The 15146-nt window shown below is 40.0% G+C and overlaps 1 protein-coding gene across 2 annotated transcripts in view; it reads right to left on the bottom strand.

Annotated features, from left to right (window-relative positions):
- Vcl (vinculin) overlaps positions 1-15146 on the bottom strand; it is a 94520-nt gene that overhangs the window by 23498 nt on the left and 55876 nt on the right. For both annotated transcript variants that reach the window (XM_031362745.1, XM_031362744.1), the window contains exons 7-11: positions 11935-12025; positions 11045-11192; positions 6900-7053; positions 5355-5530; positions 1643-1833 (exon numbers count right to left, since the gene is read on the bottom strand). In XM_031362745.1, the coding sequence (XP_031218605.1) occupies positions 1643-1833; positions 5355-5530; positions 6900-7053; positions 11045-11192; positions 11935-12025 (760 nt within the window). The remainder of the gene's footprint in view (positions 1-1642; positions 1834-5354; positions 5531-6899; positions 7054-11044; positions 11193-11934; positions 12026-15146) is intronic.

The following is a 15146-nucleotide window of genomic DNA, read 5'->3' as shown; positions in this document are numbered from 1 at the left end:
GACCCAGGGACACAACTGTGTTGCTGCTCCATATTTTTTTAAGATAGCATTTAATAGGAGTGCGGGGTTCCCTGACAAAATATAACTCTTTGGAACACACTATCCATTAACTTTTTGAGGGGTGAGGAGGTTGTGCTGGGATTGGACCCAGAGCCCCACACATACCTAATACTGACCTATAACCAAACCTAACTTTTATTCCTTGACTCCTATTCTTTCCAATGAGCAGCTTCCATTTACTAAATATCTTTTTTTTAAGCATGGTCTATGGATGGGGAGTGTGACATAATGGCAGACTACTTTCCTAGCACTATAAAAGTAACAAAAACAAAAATATAACCTAAAAATGTTATATATTTTTAAATGATTTCTTTACTTTTATTTTATGTACATTAGTATTTTGCCTGATGTATACAGACAGCTGTGAGGTGCCATGTAGGTGCTGCACATTGAACCTGGGCCCCTGGAAGAGCAGCCAGTGCTCTTAACCACTGAACTATCTCTCCAGCCACAAGGTTACATTTTATTATATAAACCATAACTATCTGATTGCTTACTAAGTATTATTGAATATTCATATTGTTGACATATATTCTGATATAACTTAGAAATGAATTTTTTAAAAAAAAACACTCCTAAAATCAAGCTGCAGACCCAGCAAGTATGAAGATTTTAACAGCACTGTGCATAGAACACGAGACTCAGGTGTTTATGATACTTCATATACTCAGTTATGCATCTGCCCAGTTCTCTAGCCTCCCACTGACACTAGGCATCACTAATCTTACCCAATGAACATAGGAAAGGTGAGCATTACCTCTCAGCCTCAGCAAATGTGCTAGGGAGTCATGAAGCAAACTATAGATATCTATTCCTGGGTCTTCTTAAAATCAAACCTCTACATTATAAAATCTTCAACTTTCAACTAGGCATTGTGGTACACACCTTTAATGCCAGTACTCAGGAGCCAGAGGCAGATGGATCTCTGTGAGTTCAAAGCTAACCTAGCCGAGATAGTAAGTTCCAGGATAGCCAGAGCTACACAGAGACCATGTCTCAAAAACAAAACAAGCTGGGCAGTGGTGGCACATGCCTTTAATCCCAGCACTTGGGAGGCAGAGGCAGGCGGATCTCTGAGTTCAAGGCCAGCCTGGTCTACAGAGTGAGTTCCAGGACAGCCGGGGCTATACAGAGAAAACTTGTCTCAAAAAACCAACAAAAAACAAACAACAACAACAAAAAACAACAACAACAACAAAAATATTTAAATTTTTACAGGACACTTTGAGGACATTATATACCTTTTATTGTCATTCCCCCACCCCACCAAACAAAAAAATTTAATTGGGTACTTGGTAAGGACTATAAAAACAGAAATACTACAAAATGAAAATATATATAGGATTGATAGTAATTAGTTCAAAGTTTCAATTATGAAGCTCTTTCTGTCTGTCCATAACAAAATTATTTACTCTCTAATACTTCTCAATTAAATTATAGAGATCTTATTGGCCACGTTTGGAAATGGAACTAGACTGAAAAATGAGTTCCTGGTGGCTGGCGAACTCTTTCAGCACCGTATTACCAATCATAAAGTAAATGTGGCAGTGACCAGCACATCTGCACTAAGACCAGCCCTTACCGACTCCACGGTCATCTACTGTAGGATTATCAATCCATCGCTGCGCCTGTTCAATCTTGCCCTCGAGGTGGACAGCTGCCTTGGCAGGTCTGGTGTTGGCCACAGCTCTGTTGGTTTTGGTCTGCAGGTTCTGTAGTGCCGTCGCCACTTGTTTAGCCAAGGCTCGAGCCTCTGGCGAGTCTCCTTTCCCCCTAAAGAAGTAAAGACAAACATCCAGCTATAATTTACATTGTAAACACGATTTATGTTGAGATAATTTAACTGTTAATAACATGTTAATGAGAATGAAAATTGCTAATGATTCCCAAATTGATTTGAAATGAATGTTTTATTTAGCCCATAAATATGAAAACAGTTTAAATTCACATTATTTTCTCCTAGCTTGAGTCAGTCTTTACAATTCTACCAGGTTATGTTAGCTGAGCTCACTCACCACTAGACTGCCTGCACTCTCATCCTCCTATGTGTAAAGTCACAAACGCCCCAAGGAACTAGGTGTGCCTAGACACGTTAGTAGTATTATCAGTAAGAACACAACTAGTAATGATGCTGTATTTGAGTCCTAATTTTCCTAGGAATGCTACCAGCTCTACCCTCTCACCATTTAATCCTCACATCAACCCTATGAGGTAAGGAACAGTATTAACCAAAACATGAAACCGATGAATAAGACCCCATTATTTAATACAATGGAGTCAGGGTTCAAATGCGGCCCTCTGAGTGTAGAGGGCTCACTTTTTCTATTTGGTTTTGATTTTGTCTCTGCCTCCCAAGAGCAGAGGGTAAAGGTGTGTACTGTCACCCGGCTTAGAATGCTCACTTTTAAGCTACCACCTATATATATTACCATATGGTAGTATTACATAGCCCCCATTCTCTGCCATAATTGATTGAACTAGCTGGTTTCCACTCAAAACCAACACACCTGCAGTCACAAATTACACTTAATTAGATCCTAGTGTTTCTCAAAGTACAGCGTGAATAAAATGTATCTGGGACTTTACTTTTTAGATTCATATAGTCAAATCCACCACCAAAAGGGACCCTAATAAGTTATGTCTAAGATGAGGTATGGGTCCACATTTTAAATAAAATTTGCAGGTAATCCTTGGTCCATACTTCAGAAAGATTCAGAACCAGCAGAGGCTTCAGAGCTAGAAAATCATGTTAGACCCGCGGCCTGGCAGGTCAAACCAAAGGAAGCACCCCTAAGCAACGTAAACAAAAAAAGGAACAGACACACAGGATCCATTAGTCTACTAAGACACTGAAGAGGGACATGAGAGCTTCTAGTGACTTCTAGACTTGGCCACAGTTAAGGCTTGGCTGTGCCTTATATCACCATTAGTGCCTCTATATATTTTCAATAACCCTTCACTTCTTACTTGATATAGTTCCTTGCAGCCAAAGAACCTGAACAAGTGTATTGACACAGAAATTAAAAATAAAAATAAAAAAAAAAATATGTTAGTCTCAAGAATAGAAACTGTCCCAAAAGAACTAATTCCAAAATGTGACTCTGACCATAAAGAAAAGGAAAAGACGGGGTTAAGATGGCTCAGCAGTTACGAGCACTGGCTGCTCTTTCAGAGCACTCAGGTTCAATTCCCAGCAACCACACAGTGGCTCACATCATTCTAGTTCCAGGGGAGTACACACCTTCTTCTGACCTCTGTAAGCACCAGACAGGCATATGATGCCCAGACAAATACCTATACAACATAAAGTAAGTAACAATTTAAGAAAGAAAGAAAAAGAAAATACAAAGAATCCGGCCAACTTTATACCTTGAGATTACTCAGTCACAGAAAAGTACCTTCTTCTGGCTCATCCATAAAGATGAAAATAGGACACCGGGCGGTGGTGGCACACACCTTCAATCCTAGCACCAGGGAGGCAGAGGCAGCAGATCTCTGAGTTTGAGGTCAGCCTGGTCTACAGAGAGTTCCAGGACAAGCAGGGCTGTTACACAGAGAAACTTTATCTCGGGGAGAGGAGAGGGAGTTGAGGGTGGGGTTGGGAATCAACCCATCTGGCAAAATGACTACTCATTTTTTAAAATTTCTTTATTATTTTAAGTTTCTCTAACCTCCCTCTTACAAAGTTAGATACACCATGTTTACTACAGTTTTCACATGACTAGTGCTGCTCCTGGGTGGTTGTATACATGTCCTGTTTATGTTACAATGATAAGCATGATGACGGCATTCGTGGCCACACATGAAGGTCTACTGTTATCACCATTACCAGTAGTTATCTCTTGGTCATCTAAAAGACATTCCAAGTATCTATGTAATACACTGGGTTAGGTCCTAGGAATTTATAGTCTCTGTCTTTTTTGCTTTCTGAGCCAGAAATGCCCCCCTTGTCAGAAGATTCTAATGAATCTCTTTGGGAGGATAAAAATAGACATTTTTCTCACAGAGGAACAGAAATAGAACATATAAGTTAAGTGGAAGAAATGGAATACTCCCAGATGTTCGACTTTGGTTATCCTTGGAAAAGAGTGCTGCAGGACTGTGGTGTAAAAGAGCCACTTCTTTCCCATCATTCCCTCTCTAACTTTCCTGAGCACAGGTTGAGAGGTTCTGGCAAGGGGAGTACAGTCAGTATACTACACTCCTGACCAAGACCAGTCCTCCTCTAGCTCTCAGGAGGCTGTCCTCATGCTCAAAGCAATCGTTCTGGAGAGATTCACAAGGAGCAGTAAAGGAAGGCAAGGGCACCTACCTCAGACACCAGATGGGCTGGCAGACCACCCTCCTTACACCCCACTGTAGAACATTTTAGGAAATGGTGCTGCTTTGGTTTAGTTTGGTTTGGCATGGTTTCTTCAAATAGGGTCTCACATCAAAGTCATGATGGAATCACAGGAGAACTTAAATTTCTGATCTTGTCTCTACATCCCAATTTCTAGGATTATAGATATCTTCCTCTATGCCTTGTTTTATGAAATCCTGGTGACCAAACTCAGCCCCTACACAACAACTCTTCTGATTAAGCTATATCCCCAGCCCACGGAGCTGTTGTTGCTGTTATTTTAAAGAGAGCAATATATTTGTCAGAACAAAGGAATGACTCTTTTCTATATAGTCAAAGTAGGTGCGATGAAAGCCTTTAAGAAGCTGTGCGATGAAGCTGTGGCAAGGATGTTATTATAGGAACAATCACCCAGGAAATGTAATCTACGAACCCTTCATGTAATTGCTACTCAAGAAATAACACTGCTGGGAAGGAGAAAGTGCCTTCTTAGGCTTCCTGTCTCACTCACACACACAGGAGTCTTTTCACAGCCACTTAAAAAATCATTTTCCTTGAGTCGAGGACAGACATGTAACACGCAGAATATAGCAAGGAAAGTTAGTTTATAAATTATAAAGATAGAACTTAAACATGAGTTCTCAGAAGGCTAAATATATTCATTTAAAACCATTTGATCAGTAACAGATCAATAAAGTTCACTTACATCACTGTACATTGTACAACATCTGTACATCAGATGTTACAGATGTAACATCTAACCTACATACAAACCTATGTAGCCTATGCATTTAACATCCATCATGTCTGAGGTAGGGTCCAAAGATCTGCATTTTGGGGAATAGATATGCATTTAACCTATGGGGAGTCAACTCTCCATGTCATAGAGTAAAATAAGAGAGGGAAAGTGAGTGGGCCGTGAAATGAAGAGATACTAGCATCAGATACATACTGTCTACGCAAGTCTCCTAGTTTAGAGGTCAGAGCAGCTATCTCTCCAAGGGAGCGGAGGATATCATCTCTCTCCTTAGGATCATCACATAATTCTGCAATCTTCCGGGCTTCAGCCAAAGCCCCTCGAATCTGTTCTTCTCCTTCAGGTCCACCATTTGGATCTGCCAGCCAATTCTATACATCAAAACAGACAATGTGATCTATCCAGGAACCACATTTAAACTTATCCATCATACTGGCATTTGTGTGTGTGTGTGTGTGTGTGTGTGTGTTTTGGTTTTTTTTTTTTATTCTAATCATTTTATGAAAATTCTTAGCTCAGGTAAGATCAAACCACTCCATCTTTTCTTTTCTAGGTACCATCATGTTATATTCCCCCATGCATTCTTACCACTGAGCTATACTTCCAGCCATGTTGATTTTCATTAAAATAAAGTTCTCAGGCTGGGGTTTTAGCTTAATCATACAGTGATTGACTAACATGCACAAGGCCCTGAGTTTGATACCCAAACTGAAAGAAAAAAGGTAAATAATAACAGAAAGGAATAAAGTATCTCTGTAAGTTTTATCCCACTCTTTTAATTAATGAGTCTTTTTTTTTCAAGTTTTTCAAGTATTTGTATTTGTTAAATGCTTGAAAGATATTTTGTATAGAAAGAATCTGAAATTTGAATACCACTATGGCCTAATATAGTTGTAGAGGTTTTGTCTTTTACTGTTTATTACAATGCTAAATGCAGACCCCCCCCCCCCCAAGACCTGGAGTCTGCATAGACACTAGTGATCCTGCCCCCAGTTAACTATGATTGGTAAATAAAGATGCTGACAGCCAATAGCTAGGCAGAAGAAACATAGGTTGAGCTTTCATGGACTTGGGAAAAGAGGACCACAAGGAGAAGGCGACAGGAGAAGCCAGCTGCCATGAAGTAGAAGAAAAATGTACTAGAGAGGAGAAAGGAAGCCACTATGGGATAAGGGTCAAGAGAGTGTGACCTTAGGGCTGCCCAATTAGAGTTAAGAGCAGCCCAGATGGAACATAGTAAATAGTAAGTGATAACTTGGGGTTATCAATAGGAAAGTAGAGTCTAACAGCATGGAGGCTAGGCAGCTGCCCAGCTAATGTGCTGCATCAGGCTTATTAAAAATATAACGGCTATGTGTGTGTGTTTTATCTAGAAACTCAATAACCAAAGGAGGGATCAAAACCCCAAGCTAGGAATTTTTTAATATTTCTTACTACATACAGTAGTGAATTCTAAGACAGAAACCTGTTTCAAAATCTAGGATTCTGTCATACTCAGATCTTTTAACTACTTGAAGGACCGAAAATGAAGACCTGTAGTTCAAAATATAGACAACTGTGAGTCTGCACCTATGATGGTATGGGAGGCTGCTGTGCTGCTGGGAATCGGTCATCACTAAGGAGCATCCATTTTCTACCCACAGTAGAGAATGGCAAAGGGCAGTGCACACTAGATGCAGGAATACGTAAGGACCCTCCTCTTCCTCTCTCCGTCCTGTCCCTCCTGAGAACCACCCTTACCTGGGCAGCATCAATCTTCTTTGCAATACTCTGTTTTGAGTTTGTCATGGCTTCCAGCTTCCGAGCTGCATTTTCCACTTTCGCAGTAAGCACGTCAAGACCCTGAGACACTTGCTGGGCCTTCTGCATGGCCACTGGTGAGGCCCCTTGTCCTCTGCTCAGAACGACAGATATAGTCATTACATCCTCTCCAATACTTAATAAAAATATTCACTTACCCAGTATGTGTAATTTTTATTAGCATGTGTATCTCTATTTCCCCAATAAGCTCAGACTGCACAAGAAAACAGAAAAAAGAAAAACATCCAAACACCTACTTTCTCTTTTGTTTTGAAAAACACGGTTTTATTTTGTTTTGTTTATAGAGACCAGGTCTTATCTAACTGTAGCTGGCTCCGAATACCTCATCTTCTAGCTTCTTTTCTCAAATGGTAGAATTATAAGCCTGCACCACAGTGTCCAACTCACATTACCTTCAGGGAAGTATTTTTTAACTACTTAGAAGCCAGGCCAACAAATTTTGATGATAATTTTTTTGGGGGGAGGACAGTGCTTATTTTTTTAATGTTTATTTATTTTACTTATATGAGTATACTGTCACTGTCTTCAGACACACCAGAAGAGGGCATCAGATTCCATGACAGATGGTTGTGAGCCACCAAGTATTGCTGAGAATTGAACTCAGGACCTCTGGAAGAGCAGTCAGTGCTCTTAACTCCTGAGCCATCTCTCCAGCCCCAATAATAATTATTCTTGATTATATAACCAAACATAAACTTCAGTGGGAAATTTTGATGGAGATCTTACTGTTATAGAGGGCTTTATTACTATAGTAATGTGTGCTTTAGAAATGAGTAGCCTATTAGCTTGTCTTATTTATGGGTAATCATATACTGAAATTATTTGAGAATATAGTGTATACAGTATAAGAGAGTATGCCACATTGAAATCAATTAGATCTATGTTTCTAACTCCTGTCTTTGGGCCCTTTGATATGTTTGTTCTTATGTTTAACATTTTAGAGTTTCAGAGTGTGTTTGGTTTAGGGTTTAGGGGATTTTGTTGTTTTGTTTTGGAGACAACATCTTCCTATATAGTGCTGGCTAGCCCCGAACTCATTAGGACCAGGCTGGTTTCAAACTCTCAAATACCCACCTGTCTGTGCCTCCCAAGTACAGAAATTAAAGGACTGTGCCACCACAGCTCACAGCTTCTCTTTCTTATTTATAAAATTAAAGTGACATAAAGTAAAGGTTGATAGCAAGACAGCATTTGCCCTGTATTAGTTATTTATTATTTAACAGAGAAACTACAAGTATCAAGATAATATACTTGGAAATATGCTTTCAGTTCAGTATTAGACTGTTTGCCTAGACGACATAAGAGTTTGATCGCCAGCACTGGGAAGGGAAAAATGGGACTGTAACAGTAATATACAGGGCTGAAGTAGGGCTCTCAGTTACAGTCAGCTTGCCTGGATTTGTGAGGTCCAGAGTTCAATCCCCAGCCCAAAGGGGCTTGAGGGTGGGGAGCAGAAAGGAAAGAAAAATATGGGAAGGAAAGGAAAGAGAAAATATACTTGAAAATACATCGAGAATACAAGTTTATAAATTACTAACATAACTAAATTCTCATCACTGCTATGAAGAACCTAATGATAATCTTGACATATACCTTCCATTACCGTGCAACCTATAATGGCAAAGTAGAGATGAAAAGAGCACACTGCTTCCCATGAAGTCCTTAAAGACTCATACATTTCCCTTCCTCAGAAACAGTATTCTGCTACTGTAGAAAATGATAGGACTTAGTAGACACCTGATTCCTTAAAATGACTTTCCAGGCCAGAAAGCAAGACTTGCCATCTTTTTACAAATTCGGATTATTTTTAGCCACCTAGACTAATAAATTCAATCAAGATGTGACAATTTCATCATTTTACAGAATGGCATGATTGAATCTGAGCTCCTAAGTTTAGGATAAACTCCAAAACATCCTTGTTCCCCTTAACAGTAAAACGAATCCATTATTACCTATCTTAAAAATTTATTTTGACATTTATTCTTATTTGATATGTATGGGTATTTTGCCCACATGTATGTCTGTGCACTATGTGCATGCAGTGCCTGCAGAGGACATCAAATCTTCTGGAACTAGAGCTACCGACAGCTGGAAGCCACCATATGGGTGCTAGGAACTGAACCTAGGTCCTCTGAAAGAACAGTCAGTGCTCTTACCCCACTTAGCATTGTGTGTATGTGTGCATGTGCAGGTTTGTGTCCATGTGTAGAGGCCAGTGTGTGGGTGTTGTCTCTCAGCTGTCATCCACCTTGTTTAATGAGACAGGATCTCTTGGTAGTCTAGAATTTCCTGATTAGACAAAGGCTGGGCAGACAGTGAACCCCAGGAATATGACTATCTCTACCTCATTGGATTGGAATTATAGACCCCAGAATGTCATGAGGTCTGACTTTTTAACAGATTCTAAAGATCGTCAAACTTATTTGGCAAGTACTTTACTGGCTGAACAACGTGCCCAACTCTTCTGCCCTCTCTTTAAAATACACCTATACCAACAGCTTAGGGAATGAGCTCCATAAACACTGCCAGGTGTCTCCTACTTGAGGTCTTTCTACAACCTAGAGAAAATGGAAGGGAGACTGAGGAGACACTGTCCATGGTTTCTTTTAATTAATCATGAGGAATAAATAGTTCTGAGATATGAATCTAACTGGGAAAAGGTAAAAATATATATAAGCCAAATTCAAACTAAAGAGTTTACTGAGGCCAGTGAGGCAGTGGTAGTGTACAACTTTGATCCTGCCACTCAGGAGACAGAGGCAGGTGGACCTCTGGGAGTTTGAGGCCAGTCTGATCTACAAAGCCAGTTCCAGGACATCCAAGACTATACAGAGAAACCCTGTCTCAAAAAAACCAAAGTAAACAAAACAAAACAGAACAACAAAAAAATTTTTTTATTGATTCTTATAGGGTTAAAAATGTATTCATAAAACCCAAAAGCTTGAATACCAATGAAGAAGTATTACTGTGCTTCAACCATCAAAATGATAAAATGGCTGGCTAGGCACATTTTAAAAACAAACAACAGAAAGATAGCTTTCTAATCTTTTATCATGAAAGGATAATGCAGGCTCCAGTGTGAGGCGGGACCAGTTACTCATCCCTGTCCTAGCCTTTTGTCTTAGCAGATTAATGGTCTCTCCCATACAACTACCTCATTCTTTTGCTTATATTCACAGCTGTGTTTCTAAGAATCCCAAGTGAAAATTGCCTGCCACACTGTGAAAGGTATGCAGAACCAAAGAGCCAACAATGAAAAATTAGAAGAGCCAAAAATCTTGTCAAACTGCATTGGCATTTTTCCGAGTGGGAACAAAACTTTTTTTGTCCCTTCTACAAAGTTCTTGCTTCTGACAAGGAAGGCTGTTCTCAGTGGGAACCAGGCTCAGTGAGACCCAGGAGACTGCTCGGAGCTCTTCCCTCTCCCAGGGAGACACACACTGTGTGGTGTAGCTCCATCAGGAGTAGGTAGATTGACGACATGGAGGTTAGGAAGTGGCCCAGCTGTTGCACTACTTAAGGTATATCCAAATATAAAGGCTGAGTGTATGTCTTTCATTTAGGAACATAAAACACTGTGTGGTGTAGCTCCATCAGGAGTTATACATAAAAACTATTGCTATACATGTAGCTCAGGCTGCCCTTCAATACAACAGACAGCTGAGGATGACACTGAAATCTGGCCCTCCTGCCTCCACCTCCTGAGTTCTAGGGATTCAAGGCACCTGCTCCTTGCTGGTTAATGGGTTCTAGTAACTAAGCCCAGAGCTACATACGTACTAAGCAAGCATTCTCTCAACTGGGGTATATCTCCAGCCCTACCCATCCATCCTTTATGAAAGATAACTAATTTGGTCAGAGTTCAACTCTGCCCCTTATTAGTCATAAAAAAAAAAACCAACAAATAATTATATAACAAGCTCTAATTTTATTAGACTTAATATTTTAAAGCTCTATTATTAGCAAAAGACAATTCAATAAAATTGGCGTGGACCTGCATTCTGAATCACCCCCTCAGGAGTAAGCTGTTTAGTACTGGTTTGAGAAAAGTAGAGGAATCTTACCTGGCTCGGAGGTCAGCCACTTGGTCAGTCATCTGCCCTAGCATTTTGCAGGTTCCGAGGATCTCCCTGCGTTCCTTGCCTGCACAAAGTTCACCAACTTTCCCAGCTTCATCTAAGATCTGCCTGATGGCTTGCTCTCCAGCGTCCCCTAAAATAGTGAGAGAGTCAATATCTACACCAATTATCCAGAGAGATTCCCATCGCAAGTCATTCCATTCATGAAGGAATACATGCCCTGACAGCTACAGCCACACACTGCCTCACAACCATAAAGCGAAGCTTAACCATAGGCCCTGTGAAGGAAGATATGTTGCACCATATCTGCTTGCAGATATGAAGTGGCTTTGCCATAAGTATGTGGACGATGAAAAATAGTCTCATAATTCAACAGGACTTAAGACCTCCAACTTCCACTAGGCTTTTCACATTTGCTCAAACAATCTAAAGGGGAATAAATATTAAATTATAAAAGCCATAAAGTCAAAAACCTTGTTGGGTCTTATCCTTATATATTCAACTTTATATCTTACATTAAAATCACTGTACAATCTGCTTAACTAAGTACTTTGCTGACATAAATGGTACTAGCTTCCAACTAAAACCAGCAAAAAAGAGTATTTATTCAGAATAATAACCTTTCTGCTTCAGGTGAAGGGTGAAGCAGTAGCTTTTCAAAGAGCACCAGCTTAGCTCGGTCTATTTATTCATGGTGAGAAATGAGAGATAAGCTCTGTGCCTTCATCGTTTAAGGCCAGGGATGTTGCAATTTCTCAGAACTATGGCAGGATGCTACAGTCACCGCAGGATGGTGAGATTATGGAAAGATTCCTCCCATTCCTTCGTTTGCTTGTATTTTAACTGTTTATTGTTCAGAAAAGAACTGCAGTTACCTGGGGAGGCATTGGGGTCACGGAGCCAACCTTTGGCCTGGTTCAGTTTGGAGTCTATGGACGCCAGTGCTCTCTTCATGGCTTCAGTGTCCTTCAGAAGAGAAATGCCACAGTTCTTGTCTATTTTGTATCATGGTCTCTCAATTTTTACAGAGAAGTAGTTACAGCACTAACACACAACAGCTCAGGTAGCCCTACAACAGCCTTAAATAATCTCACCACACCACAGTCTTACGTCTGTCAAAATGCAACATCTTGCATGCAAATCTTCAGTTAATTCTATTCTGCTTCCTGGTGTCTCCATTGCTAAAATTTCAAAAGCTTAGAAAACTGCTCAAGCCAAAAACTGTCTAATGTCTTCAGCAGAAAGAAGTCCTGCTGCTCTTACTCCATTATCAGCTTTCCCAAGGGTCACCACCCAGTGGGAAACCTTGTGGAGCCTCAACATCAAGTGGAAGCCTTGCCAGAGCCTCTCTGCTTTAGGCGCCTTATTAGTATGTGGTGCCACAAAGCACAGTCCTTTTATCTCTTATTTTGAAATGCACACACACAAGCACTGGGTGGCATTTCATTATGTTTAATAAATCAAAAAGCTTGGGGTTACTCATTGGAAAATATAAATAGACAGTATTAATGCAACCATTTTGGTTAAGTTCTCAAAATAAACCGTGAAAAGTTTTACAAGAAGAAAGTGCACTGCTGGCCTTCCCCGCTGTTCCTCACTTCTCATCCTTAGATCCTCACCACCCTAATAAACGGATCTCAATGTATGGCTTATAACCAGGACTCGTGATGATAAGCATAAAACTAACTAGAATCTGCTAGGATGTCACTAGAAAACAACCAATTAAGAGAAAAAAAAATTTTGAGACAAGGTCTCTTTAGGTAGCTCTCTGGCTGGACAAACTTGCAATGTCGACAGGCTGGCCTTGTCGACATAAAAATTGTCTGATTAAAGGTATGTGTCAGCTTAATTTAAAATGCATAAACAAAACAAATAATAATGAAACAAATATCCATGTGCCAATCTTTAGAATTGGGAGATTGTACAGCCCCCCTCTCTTTCTTCCTCTCTTTCTTTCTCTTTCTCTCTCTCCCCCTCCTCTCTTTCTCTCTGTCACTGTTTCCTCTCTCTCACCTCTCTCTCTGTCTCTGCACCTCCACCCTCATTCTCCCATCCCCAAGGGCATACCTGGTAGCTCTAGTTCCCTGGAACTCATCACACAGACCAAGCTGGCTTTCCAGTAATCTGCTTCTGCCTCACAACTTCTGGGATTAAAGGTATCTAGCCCTAAACTGGCCATCTCTACTTCACATCTTCAAAAGCAGTCTATCTCCCCTTTTTTTGCACCCGAGGACTGACTCTCAGAGAGTCAATCCATCAAAGCATAATGCTAACCTCTAAAATTCTACGCATGCCCTTATCCCTAAACTTTCTTCAATTTCCAGTCCTATCAGAGTGGTACCATCAAGCTTCCACAAGGGGGCACCGAGCACATCCCTACTTCCAAGTCAAAGAGTCATCGCTGTGACACACACACAAAAAAAATAGGCAACATTCACAGGGCTGAAAACTCAGCAGCAGCTGAACCCTAATGCTTCCGAAATATCTACTCAAATGATGGACTCTGTTTTAGGACTCCTTTTTCTCTCGTCTAAAAAGTTAGAGAGTGTGCTCTCACCCTAACTTTACTCTCAGCCACAGTAACAAAAAAAGTGAACTACGTTACTGGGTGGTGGGCTGGGGTGAAGTTACTAAATTATATGAATTTTGATAGCTACCAATGTTAGGCAGCATCAGGAAAATCCAGTCCAAAGTCCACTTATAACTACACTTAATAGCATTGCTTGCTGGACAGTGGAGGCTGAAGCAGGCAGATTTCCGAGTTCGAGGCCAGCCTGGTCTACAGAGTTGAGTTCCAGGACAGCCAGGGCTATACAGAGAAACCTTGTCTCGAAAAACCAAAAAAGAAAAAAAAAAATAGTATTGCTTAAATCTGTTTCTTTCCTCCACTTTGTTGCTTTGTTGTACAATAATTTATACAATAAAATTTGCCCCCAGAGCTGAATTTCAAATGAGAAAGGCCTAAATGGATATCTTTTTAAGACTCTCAGATAACTCCCAACTTCAAAAAACTGGATAGTTTTCAGTATTTATCTACTATAAGTTACAAGATTTTACAATTTGTCTACATGTGTATTTGTTTATAATAACATAAGCTTTTTCTTGAAAAATATGTGCCTACCTTGGAAAAGAGAAATTGTGTCAATATAAAATTTAAAACTCTATTAATAAACATCTCTGTAATACTTTTAATTTTGATGAGAAAGCTAATAGACACCTACATTTCAAAATCTAAATTCCAAAGAACAGAACATATTTTTAGAAAGTCAGACATTTTTTAGCACTAATCTAGCAGTAATGGCAAATAGCTAGGCAGGTAACTTCAATTCAATTTCCTACATGGAAGATGCTGTCTTAGCCAGTTTCCCCTTCAATTACTTCATTGAATCTCAAGTTGAAATGTAATTTTGTCTTATAACTTAAGAAACAAGGACTTAGGACCATTTGACCTTAAGCTTGCTGAATCCAACCTCTTATTTTATATCACATGAAACTCAATTTCTTTTTCTTTTTTTCCAAAGACAGTTGCCAAATATGTCACAAACTTTCAGCACCAGTCAGCAGATCTTCACCTCGTCAGTATAGGTTCTGCCTAATACTTCTCAAAAGATAAGTTCCAGAACTCAAACTTACAATCTGTGCTAACATAAATGGCTGCTTTTATTCTCCAACATCCCAAAATGGTTTGAAACACAATGCAAAAACAAGCTTTACTCTAATCAGCATCCTCAAAAATCATTTCTTTTTTCTCTAGTAAACTCAACAGCCCCTTCACCATGAAGAAAAACTGTGATTCTCAGGAAGAGGGTAATTTTCTTCTGAGTAGCTCTGACAACACCAGGAAATTAAAATTACCAGATGCTTGTCTCCCCTACACTGAACCAAGGGCAAATACAGAATGAAGCTGCATTTTTTTAAATGTTATTTGGATGTTTTCTTTGCACGTATGTTTGTGTACTGTGTGCGTGTCTAGTGACTACAGAAGCCAGAAGAGGACATCAGATCCCCTGGCACTGGAGTTACAGACAGTGCTGAGCTGCCACGTGGGTGCTGGGAATTGAACAGGGGTCTTCAGGAAAAGTAGACA

The sequence above is a fragment of the Mastomys coucha genome, unplaced genomic scaffold (assembly GCF_008632895.1).
Source record: "Mastomys coucha isolate ucsf_1 unplaced genomic scaffold, UCSF_Mcou_1 pScaffold9, whole genome shotgun sequence".
NCBI lineage: Eukaryota > Metazoa > Chordata > Mammalia > Rodentia > Muridae > Mastomys > Mastomys coucha.
The sequence above is the reverse complement of the archived record's forward strand: the minus strand, read 5'-3'. Positions and strand labels throughout refer to the sequence as shown.